This window comes from Plecotus auritus (assembly GCF_963455305.1).
Source record: "Plecotus auritus genome assembly, chromosome: 2".
Taxonomy (NCBI): Eukaryota; Metazoa; Chordata; class Mammalia; order Chiroptera; family Vespertilionidae; genus Plecotus; species Plecotus auritus.
In genome coordinates, this window is record NC_137771.1 from 144,685,668 (window position 1) to 144,707,626 (window position 21,959).

A 21,959-nucleotide genomic window follows, 5' to 3' on the forward strand; every position below is an offset into this window, starting at 1 on the left:
GGGGGGGCAGTTAGGGGCAATCAGGCTGGCAGGCAGGTGAGTCAGCGGTCCTGGATTGTGAGAGATGTCCAACTGTTTTGTCCTTAGGATCGGGCCAAAACCGGCAGTCGGACATCCCCTGAGGGGTCCCAGATTGAAGAGGGTCCAGGCTGGGCTGAGGGGACCCCCGTGCACGAATTTTGTGCACCGGGCCTCTAGTAATAAATAATAAATAAGGTGGGAGGAAACGTTTTGAGGTGATGGATAGATTTATAGCATAGATTGTGATCTCCAAACTCATCAGGTTGTATACATGAATTAGGTACGGGTTTTTTTTTACTTATAATTTTTTCATAAAAACTAAAAAAATTCATACTTTATTGTCTCAGCACTCACAAGTTTGAATCATACTTGTTTTGATCATGGAGTGTGAGAAATTTAAAGCACATCTGGATTAGGAAAAGTTACTCCACGCGTAAAGTAGGCCAGCCGAATAAGAAACGGGCGGTTGGCAGACCGAGGCAGGCATCTCCACCACTGCTGAGGCTCAGCCCTGGGGTCCCCTCACTTGCAGGTGGAAACTTGGAGTAACTGTTAGCTGCAAAACTGCCCAGGTCACTCTGGTACTGGAATGCCACAAACTTCAATTCATAAGCCTCTTTCAAACGTCTGAAAATTCCTTGCAGTGACTGGGGGCAGAAAACAGATCAGTAATAGAAAGTCAAATGTGAACGCAAAGCCTAACCGCCTTTGTGCCAGAAGCCGGAGACCTGCGTCGCGGTGGCACGTTCCTGGGTCGGGGTTTCAGGCCAGCGCCTCCAGCCGCGACCCCTAGAGCCCCGGCGGACCTACGCCGGGCCGCGGAGGGGCGGAGTCTCGGGAGCGGGGCGGGGCCTCGGGGCCACAGCGGGCGAGGGCGAGGGCGGGGTCTCAGCGGGACGAGGGCGGGGGCGGGGCCACGGCGGGGCGGGGCGGGGCGGGCAGCGGCCTCTGGCTCCTCCCGGGGCGGGGGCGGGGGCGGGGGCGGGGGCGGGGGCGGGGGCGGGGGCGGGGGCGGGGGCGGGGGCGGGGGCGGGGGCGGGGGCGGGGGCGGGAGGAGGAGCCCCCGCGCAGCGCGAGGAGCTGCCGCGCGGGGAGTGGTGGTGCTAGCACCTCTCCCGCCCGGGATGGACGGAGCCGCTCCGGCCGCCGAGGCGGTCTAGCCCTCACCGGGTCCCGCAGCGCCCGGCCGGGCTCCCAACTCAGGACACCGCCTCGCCCATTCCCCGCAGACGGCCCGGGACCGGCCGCCGCGCCGGGGTGATGTCCGGCGGCCGTAGGAGGGGCGGCGCCCCCTGGCACAGCTTCTCCCGGTTCTTCGCTCCCCGGAGTCCTTTCCGGGACAAGGAAGAAGAGGAGGAGGAGAGGCCGGGGACGGGCCACACGCCTGCCCCGGGCCGGGGCGCTGCCAGGTGGGAGTCTTGGGGGCGTCGGGGGAGGGGGTCCTGCGCTGACCCGCCGGACGGGGCTCCCAGCCTGACGCCCACCGCCAGCCCTCTCGGGCCAGCTGCACTTGGACCGCCGCTTTCTGTTCTACTTTCTCCGTTGCTGAAGTTTCCTCCTCCTCGCCCGGTTCCCGGGCCGCACCTCTCCCCTCTCCCGCGTTTGTTAAACGTGGATGAAGTTGGTGGCTCTCGGCCGGGTGCGCACCCCTGGGCCGGCGCAGCCCGCGCTCTTCCCTCCGCCCCTCCCGTCCGGGTTCGGTTCCCGGTCCGCGCCCGAGCCTGCTCGCCGAGTCCGGGGCAGGCGCGAGCCCCGGTGCCCCGCCGCGGTACTGGGAACAGACGTGAGCCGGCGAGCCTTCCCGGGTGGAGGGGCGCATCCGAGCGCTGGTGTGGCGAAGCCTCAGCGCCTCCGCAGCTGTTATTTTGCCGGCTTATTTAAATGTTCTCAAAAACGATTAAAAAAAAAAAAGAATTGTGATACCGAGTTCCCAAGACTTCACCAAATTATAAAAACCTCGCCTGTTTTATTTATCGTTGCCTGGACGTCAATGATGCCGCCCGTCTTCCGTTCTTTCCCATCTTTCTTCGGAAACATTTCCTTGACCAGACAGACTCCAGGAACGGTCTCGAATCTGCCTTGGTTTCAGTAATGAAAACGTGTTCCTTCCCTGTAATCTTTTCTCCTTCCTCCACCTGTTATAAAATCTATGTGTTTGATTTTTTGGGGGGGGTGGGGGGGGGCTCTTGAGTTGTTTTTAACGCGTCTCACTGAAAGAAAAAAGAACCTTTTCCCGAGTCTTTTCAACGGTCCTTGAGGAGGAAGAGGGGTTCCAGTCAGTACAACTTCCCATTTTAGATAGTTGGTGGGAAGAGCGGCTTAAACTCCCTCCCGCCCACGGCTCTAGCGGCGCGGGTAACCCCTGTGATTGAAGGCCGGGCTCCAGAGAGCTGTTTACTTCCGATTTTCAGGACTGAGCGGGCTTCAAGGAAAAGCGGGTGCGAAACCTAACTCTGTGACTGGCTGGTCCCACTAGGATTTAGTTTTGTGATTTGATTCTAGTCGGCTGTGTGTTCTCAGTTCCCCTGCTTGTGGAACATTTGCATTATGACCATCTGTTGATAAAATCCCACATCTTTTCAAGAAAGCTCCTCCTAAATCGGTAGACTTCTCCTGGGAAGTTTCTGCTCTTATTACCCTGACTGTTAATGGAGAATTTAAAAATTCAAAGTTACACAGTAGTTAAAAATAGTTTTGAAGTCTGACTGGGCTCAACCGGAATGTCAGATCTGCTGGTGTGGGCAGCCTGCCTGTGGTGCCTGGCATCCCTGGGCAGCACTCACAATCAGGTGATGTGGAAGAGGTGTTTAAGAGCAATCCCAAGTAGACTCCACAAACTGGGAAACCTGAGTCCTGTTAGAAAGAAATAGGTAGGCCAACTTAAGGTTCACACCGAATTGCCCTGAAACCCTGCTTGCCTTTCTGCGGGATTTTGGCTTTTAGGCACTTCTCAAATCTAATCTCCTCCCTGGAGCTAACCATTCTACAAACTGCTCTCTTGCCTACTTACCACTCCTCTATTCTCAGTATCTCCAGATAGGCACAGACTGGCTGACAATGACAATTTTAATTGTGCTTATATGAACGCTAATTTTGTCTTCATGTTTTTTAGAGTTTGCCAGATGTTATGGGGAGAGCAGATAATCCTTTGTGTGGGTGTTTTACCTTTTAAGAGAGCTTAAATCCTTCTTTTCGAGGATATAAACACAAACAAAGCCTTTATTGAAAGTTTAATGAAACAAATGGAAATGCTTAGTGGTACCAAATGTCCTAGTAACACAACACCCCGGTGTTAACAAGATTGGAAACAGAATTGCGATTTGTCACTGTGATCCTATTTCAATCTGAAAGGGTATTTTGGCTGTGTCTCTTAGAGGCAGTAAAAACTTTTAGTCTTGATGGGGGCCAGGCTTACCTTCTGTGCTGGTGATTTTAGATGCAGAGGGGTCCATTTGGCAGACATGCAGTGCTTGGGAATAAGAATGCACCCCTTCCACGGTGTGCTGTAAGTTATTTGCTCTTCATGTGCTGTGAACACATCATTTGTGTATTGAGTTTGCTGTTGTTCTGGTCTCATTAACCTTCAATTAAAGAAACACGTTAGCTTGAACACTGTTGTATATACGAATTCAGGTGTGGGCATTCCAATTGCTTGTCAGCACCCATATCTTGGGTGGTTGACCAGATCCAGAAAGTGCTTATATTTTTATATTAGATTATACAGGGTTTGTCAAAGTAGGCTTACAGTTGTTCATATGGAAAATAATACAATAATTAATAAATAATAACAAGAACACTCTGTTTTGCATACTCACAACTGTAAACTTATTTTGCCCACGCCAGTATAGAAACGAAAACTGCAATTGAGCCAAAGCCGGTTTGGCTCAGTGGAAGAGCGTCAGCCTGCGGACTGAAAGGTCCTGGGTTCGATTCCGGTCGGGGACATGTAACTTGGTTGCGGGCACATCCCCAGTAGGAGGTGTGCAAGAGGCAGCTGATCGATGTTTCTCTCTCATCGATGTTTCTGACTATCTATCACTCTTCCTTCCTCTCTGTAAAAAATCAATAAAATATATTAAAAAAAAAAAAAAGAAAACTGCAATTGAAGTTTTACATAGGAAAGTTGAAAAGTCTGAGTTCTGTGGCTCCCAGTTTGAAAATCATTGCTGTAATGTTTTGCCCAGTTTATGGCACATGGGGAACATACTCATTAGAAGTAATAGAGGAGAATACGGAGGGCTTCGAGGTTTTAATGGGGCCTTCGAAGCATTAGTGGTGTTTCTATAGGTAGAGAATTGAGCCAGGAAGTTAGAGAGAGATAAAGAACAGGTGTTCTAGGCTGAGCAAGGGCCAGCAGGTGGTTATGATCTGTTAAGGGCTATGCACTTTAGTGGGACAGAGTGAAAAAGGTGGTAAAAAGTTAGATTGAAGCTGGATTGTAAAGGTCTAACAGAGTGTTTGACTATTTAAAATTTAGAGAATTTTTTTTTGCCTGGCCGGTGTGGCTCAGTGGTTGAGTGTCGACCTATGAACTAGGAGATCATGGTTTGATTCCCATTCAGGGCACATGCCCCGGTTGTGGGCTTGATCCCCAGTGTGGGCATGCAGGAGGCAGCTGATCAATGATTCTCATCATTGATGTTTCTATCTCCCTTCCTCCTTGAAATCAATTAAAATATATTTTTTAAAAATTTAGAGAATTTTTGCAAAAGCATGTTAAACAGAAACTGCTAAAATGTGAAATTTGGAGGATAGCTGCTTACTAATTTTCCCCACTTTGAGAAAATGCCCCACTCTGTTTCTTTGCTATCTATAATAATAAAAGCGTAACATGCTAATTAGACCAGACAGCCGAACGACCTTCCAGACGTCCTTCCTGAAGAAGCCATGGCTGCGGGGACGATGCAGAGGTGGTTAGGGGAGATCAAGCAGGCAGGCAAGTGGTTAGGGGCAATCAGGCAGGCAGACAGAGTAGTTAGGGGCAATCAGGCAGGCAGGTGAGGGGTTGGGGCGATCAGGCAGGCAGGTGAGGGGTTAGGGGCAAGCAGGCAGGCCAGTGGTTAGGGGCGATCAGGCAGACAGGCAGGTGAGTGGTTAGGAGCCAGCGGTCCCGGATTGCGAGAGGGTGCAGGCCAGGCTGAGGGACCCAACCCCCCCTGCAAAAATTTCGTGCACCGGGCCTCTAGTATCATATATGACAGACCTGTTTATAATGAGCTCTATGCAATGTTTGCAACTCAGGAGGGGGAAAAGAGGGTGAGAACAGCATTTTTCAAGGCCTGACTGTGCACTTCTGGACTGGTACTTTTACTTAGAGCATGTCGTTTATACCTCACCCTCAGCCTGGAAGGTTGGAATACTTACCACTATTCTGACAAGGAAACTGAGGGCAGGACAGTTCTTATGGTGGACACTGTTGGTGGTTGGGTGGAACAATTCTCTTTTTTGTTAAATATTTTTTTATTGATTTTGGAGAGAGAGAGATAGAAACATCAGTGATGAGAGAGAATCATTGATCGGCTGCCTCCTGCACGCCCCCACTGGGACCAAGCTCTGAACCCAAACATGTGCCCTGACCAGGAATCAAACTGTGACCTCCTGGTTCATGGGTCACCGCTCAACTATTGAGGAACACTAGGCAGCCTGGAACAATTATTTGCTGAACTGGACTCTTCTGTCCTTTGCAAAACATTTGGCATCTGTGACCCCGCCCACTAATTGCCAGCAGCATCCTCCAGTCATTGAAATAATCCTAACCACCACCCAGATGGGTGGAAGGGAGAGTAATTTGTGCCAAATTATGAGAGGAATAAGGTCCAGGGAGGGGTGAGATTGGAACTTAGGTCTTTCTGACTCCAAAGCTCTGATATTTTTTCTCACACCAGGCTTCTGAGCTCCTTCAAAATACATTAATATCTAAATCAATTGGACCTTTATTTATTTTGCTCAAGGATGGGTAACAGTGTGTCCCATTTTAGATATATTATTTTGGGCTGTTCCTCTGAGTGTCCCAATATAGTTTTATTGATAGAAGGTAAGACAGCATCACTAGACTCAGAGATGGGCTGTGTCATATTTATCCTGGTGTCTCCTTTGCCTAAGTCAGGTGAAGAGTGAATCTCTGTTGGTGGAGCATTAAAGCACTTATTAGTGGTTTTCAGCTACGGGTAGTACACACCCCATCTTTGAGCATTTAGAAACATGGAGGATCTTAAATGTCTGCAGACAGTGATTGCCTCTCAGTTTAAAGTTCATAGAATTTTTGCTTGTCACCATAGGTGAGGATGTTAAATGGGTGAAGGCAGGATGCTAAATGGCTTGTTATGTAGGAGATATTCTTATAAAAATGGTCAGTAATGCCCCTGATGCATGAGATCTGTTGGCCTTCAAGTTCAACTGTTGACCACAGTTTCAGTTATATGAGGAAGGGAGGTTTGTTCTCTGAATGTTCACAGTGACTTTATTTCACAGACTTGAAAGCATTAGAGGCCCGGTGCATGAAATTGATGCACTGGGGGGTGGGTGGAGGATCCCTCAGCCCGGCCTGTGCCCTCTTGCAGTCTGGGACCCCTCACTCCTTACCGCTCACCAGCTGCGAGCCTGGCTTCTGGCTGAGCGGTGCTCCCCCTGTGGGAGCGCACTGCCAACCAAGGGGAAGATCCTGCATTGAGTGTCTGCCCCCTGGTGGTGAGAGCGCATCATAGCGACTGGTCATTCTGGTCGTTCTGCCATAATGGTCGCTTAGGCTTTTATTATATAGACTAGAGGCCCAGTGCATAAATTTGTGCACCAGTGGGGTCCCTTGGCCTGGCCTGCGGGATTAGCCCGAAACCAGCTCTCCGACATCCTCCGAGGGGTCCCGGATTGCAAGAGGGCACAGGCCAGGCTGAGGGACCCCACCAGTGCACAGTCAGGGCTGGAGAGGAACATGGGAGGCTGGCCAGCCGGGGAGGGACTGTGGGAGGGCACCAGGGCATGTCGGGCTCATCTTGCTCAGTCCCGTTCAGCCAGAACCCAGCAGCGAGCTAACCTACCAGTTGGAGCTCTGCCCCCTGGTGGTCAGTGCACGTCATAGCGAGCGATTAAGCAGCCTTAGCATATCGTTAGCATATTATGCTTTGATTGGTTGAATGGACTACCGGACACTTAGCATATTAGGCTTTCATTATATAGGATAGGATAATCAGTAACTAGTTTAGTTGAATAGGACATATCTGTGTGATGTTGAAGGACCACATCAGAAGTCCAAGCCTACAGTAATTAAAGGAGACTAGAAAATTCTAGAAGTACTCAGAGGTGTGTTTTTTGAGAATCTTGAGCTCCCAGGTTAATGGAAAGCACAGAACCTATTCTTGGCAGTGGAGTAGAAATGTAGGCTGTTTTAGAGTGTTGAAACTGTAGAGGTTTTTTTCTTTTGGGGTTAGCAGGGTGTATGCCAGATGGCTAATTTGAAGATTCTGTTTCTTGCTGAGGGCATTCTTGAAAACTAACTCAATTGTTCACTAAATGTGTTACAGAGTTGCACGTGTACCTCAAATTGTCCTGAAGTAAATTTACTCAGAACTTCTAACTGTATTAAAACAATAATAATATTTTTGGGTAAGGTTTTTTTGTTTTGTTTTTTTCATTAAGAAGGTAATAGCAAATTTTGTAAAATAGGAGGAAAATATTCTCTCAAGATAAAATATTTCTTAACTAGAGTTCTGATGAATTGCATTGAAGCCTAGATATGCTAATAAAACTGTGCTAGTAAGAAAACACAGGTTGATGTAAAGCTAGACTCAGGAAAATAATCTGGGCTATCTCCCAGATTATTAAAAGCGGATCAGCATGAAATAAAAGTTAAAGAAGTCATATTTACTTTGAGTCATTTCAGTTCATTAATTTGCGTGGTTGTTGGTGTCTAGTATGGTGCTAAGCAATGGAGATACAAAGAGGAATGAATGACCAAAACTGTCCTCAAAGAGGTATTAGTTCATGAATGTAAACATGTGCATGTCTTCTCTCAAGATGAGCTCATTATAAGCCAAACATGTTTTTGGTGTGTGTGACTTGTTTGGTTTAGAACATACTGTCAAATATTGTGTGAGAACTTCATTGGGCTTTCAAAATATTTTCTCACATCTTAGCTTTTCTCTGAGCATGGTTTCATTTGCATCCTTTGCCAGCCCAGTACAGGGGCAACGTGAGGGAACTGCCAGCAGGTGAGGGGCAGCCTTCCCTGTGTCCCTCCTGCCTGCTGCTCCTTGACGCTACAGGCTCAGCAAGTCCTATAGATGGAGGCAGACAAGCACATCCTTTCAGGAATCAGCATGCCAGGGGAGTGGAGACCCTTACACGGAATAGCTGGATGTTGATACAGATTGAAGTTTTGAGACCAAAATAACTCAATTCTTAATACTTACTTAGTTGGCAGTATTGAATGGCCAGGTAATGGCACAATTCCAGCAGGACTGTGCCTCACTGTTGAACCCCTGGGAGTACTTAACTGGAAGTATCCCAAAGCAGCGGAACGACTGTTTGCCTAGCAGGTGTTTTTTGGCCTAACCAGATTAACGATGACAAAAACTAGACCACCAAATACATATCTCTACCATATGTGAAGGAAAGACTGTCTTCTTTTCCCAAAGAAATAAAATGGAGAAAGCCTCTTGAGTGGCACTCTTAGAAAAAGAAAAGAAAAGAAAAAGCTAACCCACCCTTTCTTGAAACCTTAATCAGACCCAAGCAAGCCCTGTGCTTGGGCTTTAAATGCAGGGGTGGCCCTAGCTGGTTTGGCTCTGGATAGAGCGTCAGCCTGCGGACTGAAAAGTCCTGGGTTCGATTCCAGTCAAGGCCACATGCCTCCGTTGTGGGCTTGACTCCCGTAGGGGGCGTGCAGGAAGCAGCCGATCAATGATTCTCTCTCATCATTGATGTTTCTATCTCTCTTTCCCTCTCCCTTCCTCTCTGAAATCAATAAAAATATGTATTAAAATAAATAAATAAATAAATGAATGAATGAATGAATGCAGGGGTGGACAAAGGTAGGTTTATAGTTGTTCCAATGAAAAATGATACAGTAATGAATAAATAATAATATAAGAATAAACAGTTTCATGCCCAACCTGGTTTGGCTCAGTGGATAGAGCGCCAGCCTGCAGACTGAAAGGTCCCAGGTTCGATTCCGGTCAAGGGCATGTACCTTGGTTTCGGGCACGTCCCCAGTACGAGGTGTGCAGGAGGCAGCTGATCAATGTTTCTCTCTCATAGATGTTTCTAACTCTCTATCCCTCTCCCTTCCTCTCAATAAAAAAAATCAATAAAATATAATTTTTAAAAAAAGAATAAACTGTTTCACATATACTCACAACTGTAAACCTTCTTTTTTTGCCCACCCCTTTATATATGTTCACTTAATCCTCAGAGCAGCCTTATGAGAAAGATACCTTTACTCCATTTTACAGATACATAATTTAAGTCTTGGAGAAGCCTAATAACTAATCAAAAATCTCAAAGCATCTGTGATAGAGTCAGCAGTCAAATTTTCCTTCCTGAATTCAAAGCCTACAGCATTATGTGATGGCTTCCTCTGCTTAACTTGGGAAGACCCATAAAAAAAAGTCTGGCTTTAGAAAATGGTTTTAAATGCAAATAAAAGACAATGGCATGCTGCTGGATGACTGTCCAGGTGGCCTGGGTCACTGTTCTGTACAAAAAAGAATGTATAGTCCTAGCAATTGAGAGAAAGGAAAATAAATTATATGTATTTATACAATTTATAAATTTATATTTAAACACGGAAAGGGTCAATCCAACAGAGATACAAATTGAAACTATAGCAAGATGCCATATTTCACCTGTTTGATGAGCACGATGAGTTTGATATGGGGATGCTCAAACACTACTGGCAGGAGTGTAAATTGATACACCTCTTGGGAGGGAAATTTGATGAGTTCTGTCAATACATTCATGTACTCTGACTTAGCAATTTCCCTGTAGGAATTCCATCAGAAATATGCAATTTGCAAGCAGGCTCAAAGTTAACTTTGCAAGTTTAGTCATTGTAATGTAGTTTTAATAACCAGAAAGTTAAAAATAAAGTCAAGTCCCATCAGTAGTGGACTAATTGATAAATCATGGTACATCCATGTAATGGAATATTATTACACAGTTGTCAAAAAGTATGAGAAACCTTTTTATGTGCTGATAAGGAAATACCTCCAAGATACATTAAACTAAAAAAAAAAAAAAGAAAGAAAAAGCAAGATGCAAACCATTGTGTATAGTATGTTCCTATTTGTATATAAAAAAAAATGAAGGTATGAAAAACTGTTACTAGGTTTGTGTGAACTATTTAGAAGGGATGAAAGACTGGGTGTGAAGGAATGAGGAAGAGAAGGGAGATGTCATTTTACACCTTTTTATATTTAAAAATTATGTGAATTACCTATTTCAGAAAAAAAATGGTTTAAAACCTAATGAATATCTTATATAAAAGAGGAAAAGAAAACCAAAGGGAAAAAAAAAAGAAAACCAAAGAATTTATAACCCTGCATTAGCAAAAATTCCCCAAAGAAAGAATGAACTCTTAATTTGTTCAAGTGGGAAAAGTTACAATTAAGGCTATAAATACATGGAAGTAATATTTATAGTGCAGAATGATATTTTGATACTTCCTACAAGTATGAGTGATGTTTTATACGGTAGTAGTCTGGAGTTAACAGAGCCTCAAAAATACCAACTCAAGGTGAGATCCCTTTCATCTGCTTTGAGTAGCACTGTGACCCTGGCAGGTCATTAGCCCTCTCAGACTCTGGTTATAAAGTGAGGGAGGTGGCCCTCATCTCTAAGGTCTCTTCCAACTTTGGCATACCAGCCAGAACTCCATAGGGTACAAAATAAAGAAATAAGCCTTATAGATCAGGAAGACTTTTGGTTTACTGGAAACGTCACACATGAAAATGCATTGGCTAATTCCTCTAGATGTCATTTTCATCATTTGATTGAAAACCTCAACCAATGTTTACCAAGAATTCATTTAGTGCCACTTGCACCAGGCACTGTGCTAGTCCGGGGAATCCAGCAGTGAACACAATGCAGCATGGTCTTTGACTCGAAGCACTCATGCAGATTTGTGGGGAAGGCAGACCTCCCACAAGTCTTTCTTCTTGCTAAACCAGGTAGCAAGGTGATAATGCAGGGCCTGTGGACATTTAACAGGTGTGGGACCATTCTAGAGACTCTCAGAGGAAGCTGTTTTAATCTCATTTAAACTGTTTCTTATATATTTCTGTACATGTGTCTAAAGAACGCTTTACTAACCATTCTTGATATATAAACTTTAGATATTTATATTGACTTCTGGTTATGGTGGGCGAGGACTAGCTATTTGACACCTCTTCCCACTTCCCTTTACTCATCCAGCCAAAATAATTATTAGTTTTGGGATTAAATCAAAAGCAATCTTTAGATTTATGTGAAATAGTTTTGGTTTCATTATTGCAGCATGCTTTTAAGGAGGGTGATTTTTATATGCTCTTTGTGACCAGTGGCACAAATGGCAGTGCTGGAAATGACATGAAAATGGTATTCGAGTGCTCTCACAAATACTATTTCATGAAATTTCTGCCAAATGTATGTTAGAAATTTTCTGCTTCACTCTTTGTATTAAAATTTATTCAAAACATGGATACTACCTTAGTGGGAGATCATAATTTTTTATGCCATGCTTGTTATGACAAGTAATGAAATATTTTAAATTTTGCATTTTGACAAGTGTGAATAGGTTGGGTGATATGTAAACTCTCGGTCTTTTATGATTGTCACAGCACCAGGGAGCAGCCCTAATGGGAGGGCTGGGCTGTGCCATGTCAGTCAAAACTGAGAATTCATGTAATACTTTTGATTTTTTTATTCTAGGCAGGCAGGTACGGATTTTACTTGGCAATGATACAAAGAAGTTACCATTATATAGTTCTACTGTTAGTATTTTTTATTTGTCTAGTTCAAACTTATTCCTTGCACTTTTCCACAAACTTATTTGTTTTTTAAAATCACCTACAATACTTTGTATTTTTTGTCTATTTTTAATAGTAATATATGCTTTCTATAAAACAGGTATGAAATTACAAGAGAATATTTTTAAAAGCACAACTCATAATCCCACCCACTCAGAGACAAGTAATGTTCTTTTAGATCATTCCCTATGTGTGTATCTACACCTATACATTTTTTTAAAATACATTTTTTATTGATTTCAGAGAAGAAGGGAGAGGAAGAGAGAGAAAAATCAATGGTGAGAATCATTGATTGGCTGCCTCCTGCACACCCCCTACTGGGGATCGAGCCTGCAACCTGGAATTAAACCCAGGACCCTTCAGTTCGCAGGACAACGCTCTATCCACTGAGCCAAACCGGCTAGGGCTACACCTATACACATTTTTACAGAGACTTAAAGGTTTCTTCAGTATTTTGAAATTTGAATTTTTTTCACTTAACAATGACACTGTAATATTTTCTATAATAGTGCATATATTTATAAAAATTATAAAAATAATATTAATTTAATTCTTTAAAAAGTCTTAGATGTATCATCACTTTTCAGAATCTACTTGAAATAGCTAAATGTGCCTCTGTTTACATAGGGTTTGTATTCTAATCGAGAGGGCAGAAAATAAGCAAGTTGTATAAACTAATATATAGTGTACCTTGAAGTAATTAAAGCGGAGCGAGGGAATAGAGCACGATGGAAATAGTGCGTCTGGAGTAAGGGTGTAGATAGGCTGGTTGAGGAAGCTCCCTTTACTGAGTAACATCTGGATGATGTTTGGGAGTGGGGCCTGAACAAATGTGAGGAAAGAGCTTTCCAGGCAGAGGGAACAGCCATTTCCAGAATGGAAGGGAGAGTGGATGTTGATGACATGGGGAAGGTAGCCAGGAGATGGTATTCATTATTATTATTATTGATTTTAGAGAGGAAGGAGAGAAGAGAGGGGGTGGAGGGAGGGAGGGAGGAAGAAAGAGAGAGAAACATCAGTTTGAGAGAGAAACATGGATTGGCTGCCTCCCGCATGCACCCTGACTGGGAATGCAACCTGCATCCTGGGTATGCACCCTGACCAGGAATCGAATCTGCAACACTGGCCAGGGCTGGTATTTACTTTCTGAAAGTGTCACTTGGGCATGGGTGTGTGTGTTGTCTCACATAGATTGTTGCTTTATTAGTGTCTAGAAGAGTTTACACAGGAGAAAGGATTTGAAGTGGAGGTTGGAGGTGGGGTCAGCCTTGGCCAGGCCCTGGGAAGGCGCTGCAGCGTCCCTCCCTCAGGGCAATGTGTTGAATGGGATATGAACCAGTGGCCCATTTTAGGAGGCAGCTGGAATACTGTTTGCGTTCACATCATAGCAAGAGATTCAGAGGATTAGTTCTTGGGAGGTGGGTCTCAAATATTCAGAATCTAAAAGGTATGAGGGAGAGGACTTGGGAGAATAGAGCAGTTACTGATGCCCTGGATGGGTAGACAGCTCAGGTACACATCACACACACCGCAGTTCTCACTCTGTAGCCTGTGATTGAACCGTGATTGTGGTCTTGTTTTGAGGGCATGAGATGAAGAACAGGAAGTAAATTAGCTTCGAGGAAGACAACTAAATTATAGGAGAGCGGCCAACATGATGAGGAAAGGGCTGTCAGAGAGTCTAAGATTGCAAAGCAACAGGGCTTCCTAATCATGCCTATTACCTTTCCTCCCTTCCCCAGATTCTTCTCCCAAGAGTTCTGAAATTCCAGTGCCAGATGTTTGAGCTAAAATACATGCTGTTTGATTGCTGCTTTTAGTTACCTTTTAATTTGGAGCCCAGAAATAGTGCCATAACCACCTGTTCTATATTCTGTTGATGGTCATTAAAAAGATACAAGTACTACTCTGCTGCTGGCTGTCACCATTTAGGAATGGAGAGCTTTCCAGATGGTCATTTGTAAATCATCAGTGTGGAAGTCTCTTCATGCCGTAGAGGCCGGATGGGGCTCGGGCCAGTGCAGAAAAGTCTGTTTGATCCATGATGTACAGCAGTGTGTCATTGGGCAAGGAGAATGCTGGGCTAGCATGTGAAGCTGTGTTTCTAAGAAAAACATCCCCATAGTAGTGTAGATGGTCCTCAGAGCATGAGCAGACCCTTCAGGAGGGCATGTGGATAGAGTCATATAGTGTTTAAAGACCGCATTGAAGTCTGAGAGGGTAGAGTCTAAGGCAGTGGTCGGCAGAGCGGCAAACCGCGGCTCGCGAGCTGCATGTGGCTCGTGAGCCGCAGTTTGCCGACCACTGGTCTAAGGGAATAGAGGGTAGGCCCAGAGGTGACCTCGGTAACTTTAAAGTGAGGGACAGAGTTTCTACCTCTTCGTTTTACTGCACTGGTATTAATGCTGATTTTGAGTTGTTTCTTGGTCATAGTCTGTTCCTTTATCACAGAAGCCTCAAGGGTAGTATACCTGTTTCTTTTTCCACTCACCTTCCTATTGAAGGATCATATGGGATTTTAGATCTGGCTGAGAGCTGGTCTGACCCTTTCAGTTTACATGTTGGAAAAATCAGATCCAGAAAGGTGTGTGTTCCTAAGGGGCCATCCCAAACAGAGACGTCGTCCTCCCCTACGTGTCTATTTCGAGTTTTTGCAAAGCATTTTGCTACTAATGACAGTGGGAAAGGGAGTGAGTAGGTAAAAGACCCCTTCTTGTTCCATATTATTTTTCATTTAGTCCTTCAGAATAAAGGCACGGACTGAAGTATGAATTGATCACGTTTCAAGGGAAAGCCAGGTCTGGGTTTCATCATAGGAGTTGTGTCCGTGGACTCAGAGGTGGGGAGCAACATGCCAGGAAGGGAAGCCGTGGAGAGAGATGCTGCCCAGCAGACCTGGCCCCCAGAACCAGCCGTTTTATGTTAGTGGGGGAGGAGGACGTGATGGAGAGATTTGCCCCAATTCCCTGTCCCTATCTCCAACAATATTGCCAGTTCCTCTATTGCAGACTGCGCTGCACAGTGGAAGTGGAAGTCTAGGGTGGGAAGTAATTGCAGGCAGCTGAGTGGGATGGAGAGGAAGAGGGAAGAGAGATCCACAGCAGAGGCGGCTGGGAGTGGTGGGCAGTCCCTGGGACAGTGGCCTGGGGCGACTGTTGAGATGTCAGGGCACTCCCAAATCAGGGACTACCTTCTATTCGGTGACCTGGTGTTTAGGGATGCTCAGAATTACTGCCAGTGATGTCAGCAGCCCAAGAGATTGCCTCCTTTCCGGAAATGGCAAGGAATCGGAGACTCCCAAGTCTGTGGAGAAGCGGGCAAACCCCGGGAAGGTGGTTACAGAAGCTGTATTCAGTCCTTTCACATTTCCAGATTTTTCTGATGCAGCCACAGCGATGCTGTGAGGGAAAGGCAGGGTAAGAGGCGCCCCCAGCAGCGGTTCCAGGAGGGGAAAGAGGGAAGAGCTTCCTCTCCCTCGCTGCCTCCGTCCTCCCTGAGTGCAGGATAGGCACTGCTCCTGCGTGTCCTGTTGGCCATACAGGAGTTGCGTCCTTACCACGTGAGGCCCCGTGCTGCGTCCGGCCTGCGGTGTGCACTGATGACGGGATTTTCCTTCTGGTCCCACGCCGTGCTTGCAATGCTCAGCGTGCTCATCAGGGCAGTGGCTCGCTGCTAGGTAGGACCGGGAGCTCTGCCGGACTTCGGTGTTGGAAGATGGGTAATGTTTCACAGGAATGACTTTCCTAAGTAACGGATATCTGCCCTTTAAGTATCCGCACATAACACATGCAGATATTAAATGGAGAGCCTTCTGGCCAGATCCTTCTCTTCCCTGTACAACTCTCCGCTGTTGGTTTTAGCCGAGCATAGAAATGTCGTCAGAGGGCCACTTGCATCAGAGCAACCCAGGGAAGGGGGAGTCGGTTGTTGAAAATGTGGATCCCTGAGCCCCACGCCAAGTGGTATCCTTGACAGTCGGGCCCAGAAATCTGTTATATAAATACAATTGCCCAGGTGGTTGGGGGGCATCCAGATAGGGATTCTGAAGGAGTGAGGACACAGGTTTTGTCTGGTATGATCACTGCTCCACCCCTAGCCCCAAGAACAGGGCCTGACACCTAAAGAGTATGAAACACATACCTGGTGAGGGAGTGAGTACATGTGTATGTGTTTGTGCCATTTTCAGCTGCTTCTCTGCAATGGGTGAGGGAATCTTGTTAGAATTTAATAAAAACTAAGAGTATAAAATACCTTAAGTGACAGAATAGGGGCTCCCCTCTGTGTAAATTCTTTGAACTCTAGTATGTTATATGCTCCTTTTTCCATGCCCCGAGGTTTCCTTTACGTCTGGCATGAAGTAGGTAAATGCTAACGGCTGTACTTTGGATTCCTGGTTTTCAGCTCTGTTCTCAATAAGGTTGCTTCAAAACTGAGGAGCTTTTTTTGCGTTACTTTGACCTTGATACTTAGCTGGGCTATTTTAAAAGGTTAATTTCCAAAGTTCTGTTAGCTAAGTAAGATGGAGCTATTTAAAAATGCAGGGTAGCCTTTTTTGTGCCTACGTGTGGTTGTGAGTCCTGCCCCTCACCCCCTGCTATGAGCAAATTGTGTGCTTTCTAAAAATACTGCTATTGAACTATTGCCAGGTCCCAAAGGGGGTTAAATTGTGAGAACAATAGAAATGCCATGTCATCTTTCACAGGGTTTGAGATTATCGGGATTTGAACATGTTTCTCTTTCCCTCGTATTTTTTAAAAAATATATTTTATTGATTTTTTACAGAAAGGAAGGGAGAGGGATAGAGAGTCAGAAACATCGATGAGAGAGAAACACCGATCAGCTGCCTCCTGCACACTCCCCACTGGGTATGTGCCTGCAACCAAGGTACATGCCCTTGACCGGAATCGAACCCGGGACCCTTGAGTCCGCAGGCCGACGCTCTATCCACTGAGCCAAACCAGTCAGGGCGTTTCCCTTGTATTTTTAAAGGTCTGAGAGTACCACTCCAAACCTTTGATTCTCTTCTGTTATTTTTTTTAACAAGCAGATACCTAAGTATCTATTGTTTAAAGTATCTTTATCTACTCTCTTCTGATTTTTTTGTGTTTTGTTTTTAAATCAACTGAAAATGACCTTATTCCTGTTGAGTAAATTTCTTCCTCTGGCTCCACTTTCCTCTTTATTCCTTTAGAGAAAGATGATACAGAATATTAGTTATAGTACATTTTTTCAAGGGGTGTGTGTGTGTATACGTATATATACATACACACACATCCATACGCGCACACACATTTCATTAAGAAAAAGAGAATATTGTATATTATTACATTGTTCCCAATGGAACAGTGTTTTCTGATTAAGGTAAGCAGGCACAAGTGAAGAACCTCTTTGATACCAATTATTTTTTTATTAACAAAGGATAGTTGAGTGCCTTTATCATACCAGGCACAAGGCTAGGCTCTGAGCTGGAGACATGAATGTTACAGTTTCTGAATTTAATGGCTTCAAATTCTAGTTAAACAAATGGACAACCAACCATTGTGTTAAAGAGCAGAAATGGCCCAACCAGCATGGCTCAGTGGCTGAGCTTTGACCTATGAACCAGAAGGTCAAGGTTCGATTCCCAGTCAAGGCACATGCCTGGGTTGTGGGCTCAATACCTGGTGGGGGCCTTGCAGGAGGGAGGTGATCAGTTATTCTCTCTCATTGTTGATGTTTCTATCTCTCTCTCCCTCTCCCTTCCTCTCTGAAATCAATAAAATATATGTGTGTGTGGTGGGGGGGGGGGGGGCGGCGGCGTTTAAAAGTGCAGAAATGTATGTATGTGGGGTAGTGAGAGTACAAAAAGAGTAAAATAGAACTAAATTGTAAATTGTATAGGATTAAGAGTTGGACAGGGTGGGACAGGTTGTTGCAGGAGAAGAAAGTGGCTTATTGGCATGTGAACTTGGCATATTCTAAGAATGGGAAGGGGTTCTGTGAGCCACATCATGAATAACTTACAGTATGCTAAGGACTTCATTTTATTCATCAACTGGTAGAGACTTGCTGAAGGGTTTTTTGGATGGCAGAGTGTCATGATCAGATTAACAGGAAGAATGGATTGAAGCTGGGCAGTCCGGAACATGCCAGAGAGCAAGTTAGAAGGGGCTCTCATAATCTAGGAAAGTGGAGAAGCTCTAATTAAACGAGTGGTTTTTAATTTGTTTTTCTTTTAATCCTCACCCGAGGATATTTTTCCCATTGATTTTTAGAGAGAGAGGAAGGGAGGGAAAGAGGCACAGAGAAGAAATATCTATGTGAGACAGACACATCAATTGGTTGCCTCCTGCACATGCCCCAACTGGGGCCAGGGATCAATCCTGCAACCAAGGTATGTGTCCTTGACTGGAGTAGAGCCCAAGACCCTTCAGTCCGCTGGCCAGTGCCCTAACCACTGAGCAACCTGGCTAGGGCTGAACCAGTGATTGGTATAGCGAATCCAAAATTTTAAAATGAGTTGTTTGCTTTAAAACTCAACACATTCTGAAATTTTGGTTTAGCAATAAGATTCATGAAACTTAAATACAATATAAGTTTCAGAAAGTTTTATGAAGTGTCAGGTATTAACTTATTTGGGTGATTTTGACTTTATATTCTTTAGCTGTTGGCTCAGTGCAGAGTAACTTACGTGCTGACCTACAACAGTGGTTTTCTGCTATTTGGTGTATGTTCTCAGCATGGAAGTAATTACAGCTACTTGAGAATACTGTGTTCTGCCTTAGCCCGTGGTCCCAAAGCTGCCCTTTCTGCAGAGCATTTGTATTGGAAAGAAATTTTTACCATTTCATTTACAATCTCACCAAGGCAGTAAGTTTCAAATGCTTGTTGTATGTATAGACAGATTTTAGGTATGTCATGTAAAATTTATTGTAGTTAGATAATACACTTATATCATCAAGGTCAGTATTATTTTTAAAATTATGCCCCAAATCTTTAAAATCTGCTCTTTTTACATGTATTTTGCCAATCACTTTTTTATTTCAGCTTTAAGTAGACCAGTATCAATTGACATTTAATTTTTTTAAAAAAACTGAATTGTAAACAACCGTGGCAAAAGATAAGGCTAGTAAAATAGAAAAAAAAAGAGATAATCCATTTACTGTAAAAATAACTATTTAGACATTCTTACTTTATAGATATGCATATGAATATAGGTCACAATTCTGTATTGTACAATATTATTTTATTTTCTACCTTTGTCTCTGTTTTTTCCTGTAGGATTTCCTTATGTTAAACACACAGTTCTTATCTTTATCTTGTTTACATGCTTGCTTTTCTTACTGCTTTTAAAAGGGTTCAGAGCATAGCTGTATCTTATTAGCCCATCTATTCCTACATAGAGTCTGAGACCCAATGACAGTTTAATCCATTATATTTTCCAGGTGTTCACGATCTTACTAACTTTTCTTTGTTTTTTGATCACTACCATTTGTTCCCTGACTCTGCATAATTGAACTGGATTTTATGGATGGAAAAGTTAAGGATCATAAATTGCGTCCTCTCTTTCCATCCCATCTGCATGGTGTGGCCTTTATCTGATCTGAGCTGTTGCCGCCTCCTGAGTCCTCCTTCCCATCCCCTCTTCACCAAGCCCCAGGATTCTGTGATTTTCCACATTCTCTCACTCCCCTGCTTTAGGCTTGTCCCTGCCTGAGTGCTAGTAGGACAAAGGTCACATTTTGTCACACATCAGGCAGGTTCTTCATAGTCTGGCATCCACTAACCTCTGGTCTCAATCTCATCTCTAGCCTGTCAAGAGTCCCTGTGCTCCATTTTTATATTAAAAACAAACAGCCGAAACCGGTTTGGCTCAGTGGATAGAGCGTCGGCCTGCGGACTGAAGGGTCCTGGGTTCGATTCCAGTCAAGGGCATGTACCTTGGTTGTGGGCACATCCCCAGTGGGAGGTGTGCAGGAGGCAGCTGATCGATGTTTCTCTCTCATTGATGTTTCTAGCTCTCTATCCCTCTCCCTTCCTCTCTGTAAAAAATCAATAAAATATATTTAAAAACAAAACAAAACAAAACAAAAAACAAACAAAACATGGTTTTCCGAAAATGCCATATTCTGTACTACCTTCTGCCTTTGTACCTCCTCTGTGGGCACTTCACTGAGTAGACAGTTGTTCCTTGATTCCTCTGTGGTCCATAGCATTTTGTTCATTCAGCAGTTATAACTTGTACCAAACTGTATTATTAGTTTGTGTATCAGACCAAGTTTTACAAAGCCCCTGACCTACTTGTTCTTACACCCTCCAGGCCAACCACAATTCCCAGCATGTCAATTTCCAGATACTCTCAAGAGTGGAGCTACTTTATTTGTCTAGGGTTATGAAAATATGAAAACAAGATAACATACAAACTTAGAGATACAAATGTTTAGACCTAAAATGCATATGTGTCTAATAGCCACAGTAGTTTATTATGCCATTTGAAAGGGCATCTGTGAAAGTATTCCAAACAAGACAATTAAAATTGACTATTTGGAAAATCAGATTCTTCGGGAGCCATCTGGGGCACACCTGGGGCTAGATAAACCTGCAACTATTTTGAGTAGTCCCCAGCCTCACTAGGTGACCCTACATGTTTATAAAAACTTGAGTAGGAATTTATTTCAAATAGCACTTGGCATAGGCATTCAAAAAAATCAGGCTATGGAGAACCTTAATATAAATAAAAGCAAAGAGCGCTAGTTCTTTCCAAGATTATGATAGTTGTACATCGGTACTCATTCCTGTGATGCTGATTATCAACATAAGAAAATATAACACACAGTGGACTCGCAAAAATTTCTGAAGCCTGGATGAGCATTTTTTTTAAATTTCAATTACAGTTGACATACAATATTATTATTTTCAGGTGTTTAGCATATTGGTTAGACATTTATGTACCTTACAACAGTGATCCCCCAGTAAGTCTAGTAGCCCTCTGACACCACACATCGTTATTACAATCGTATTGACTATATTCCCTGTGCTGCTCTTTACATCCCTGTGACTATGTTTATAACTGGCAATTGGTACATCTTTTCCTTCACCTTTTCTGGATGAGCATTTTTTAATGTGTTTTTCAAGTGTAGAGATTCAAATCAACATATTCTTAGTATAACAATTTGTATATGAATCTTTTGAGCATTGCACATAAAGAACCTTTCAGTGTTTGCTTTCAACACAGAAACTGTCTGATTTTAGTAATTACCTTTTTATTTCAAAATAAATTGTGGTTTTTATTTTTCAGTGTTGAAAATGAGCCCATGAGTACAAGTCAGAAAAAGGAAAATGTACTTTCATCAGAAGCAGTAAAGGTATAGTTTTAAATACATGTTTTATATCAAGCAAATATTTTTCTTAATGCCTGCTCATTCTTACTTTTTAGATTCTGTCATCTCATTTTACATTCCCCAAAGAGCACTTTATGTGGAAATCCAGCCCAGCTCTACCAGACATTTGCATCTGGGGGTGGGGTAAAGGTGGGGGGAGAAGGGCACTGAGGGAGTTGAAAGAGTGGGGGGTTCTTATCCCAGCTAGGCCACTAACCGGCTGTGTAGCCTTCAGCTGAAGTAGTTAACTTTTTTGTGACTTAGTTTTCTAATCTGTAAATTGGATCACAGCCTCTTTCTTTAGGGAGATCTTTGATTTATGTTGTGTTTTCTCAAAAGCTGCTGACAACTAAAGATGCTTTTGAGGGTAGAAGTTAACAACGTTCTCACGTGTCATTAGTATGTAATGATATATTTGGTCAGCTCACATATGAACTGGCTTTCTTTGCTTCTGAAGTATACTAGATTCTAGATAGTTATGGACAAGTGTGGTTAAAAAAAAAACCTTGAAAATCACTAAACCTTGTAACATTTCTTTTCGCTAATAGGGATTTTCTATAAATTAGGTGTCAGTGTTGTT

General features: G+C 43.9%; 1 protein-coding gene across 1 annotated transcript in view; it reads left to right on the forward strand.

The window, feature by feature from the left end:
- Window positions 1–1,086: 1,086 nt before the first annotated feature.
- The window catches only part of CRYBG3 (crystallin beta-gamma domain containing 3), a 130,095-nt gene continuing 109,222 nt past the window's right edge, over window positions 1,087–21,959 (forward strand). The window contains exons 1-2 of the mRNA XM_080656497.1: window positions 1,087–1,430; window positions 21,298–21,364. Coding sequence (XP_080512623.1) covers window positions 1,282–1,430; window positions 21,298–21,364 — 216 coding nt within the window. The 5' untranslated portion in view covers window positions 1,087–1,281. The remainder of the gene's footprint in view (window positions 1,431–21,297; window positions 21,365–21,959) is intronic.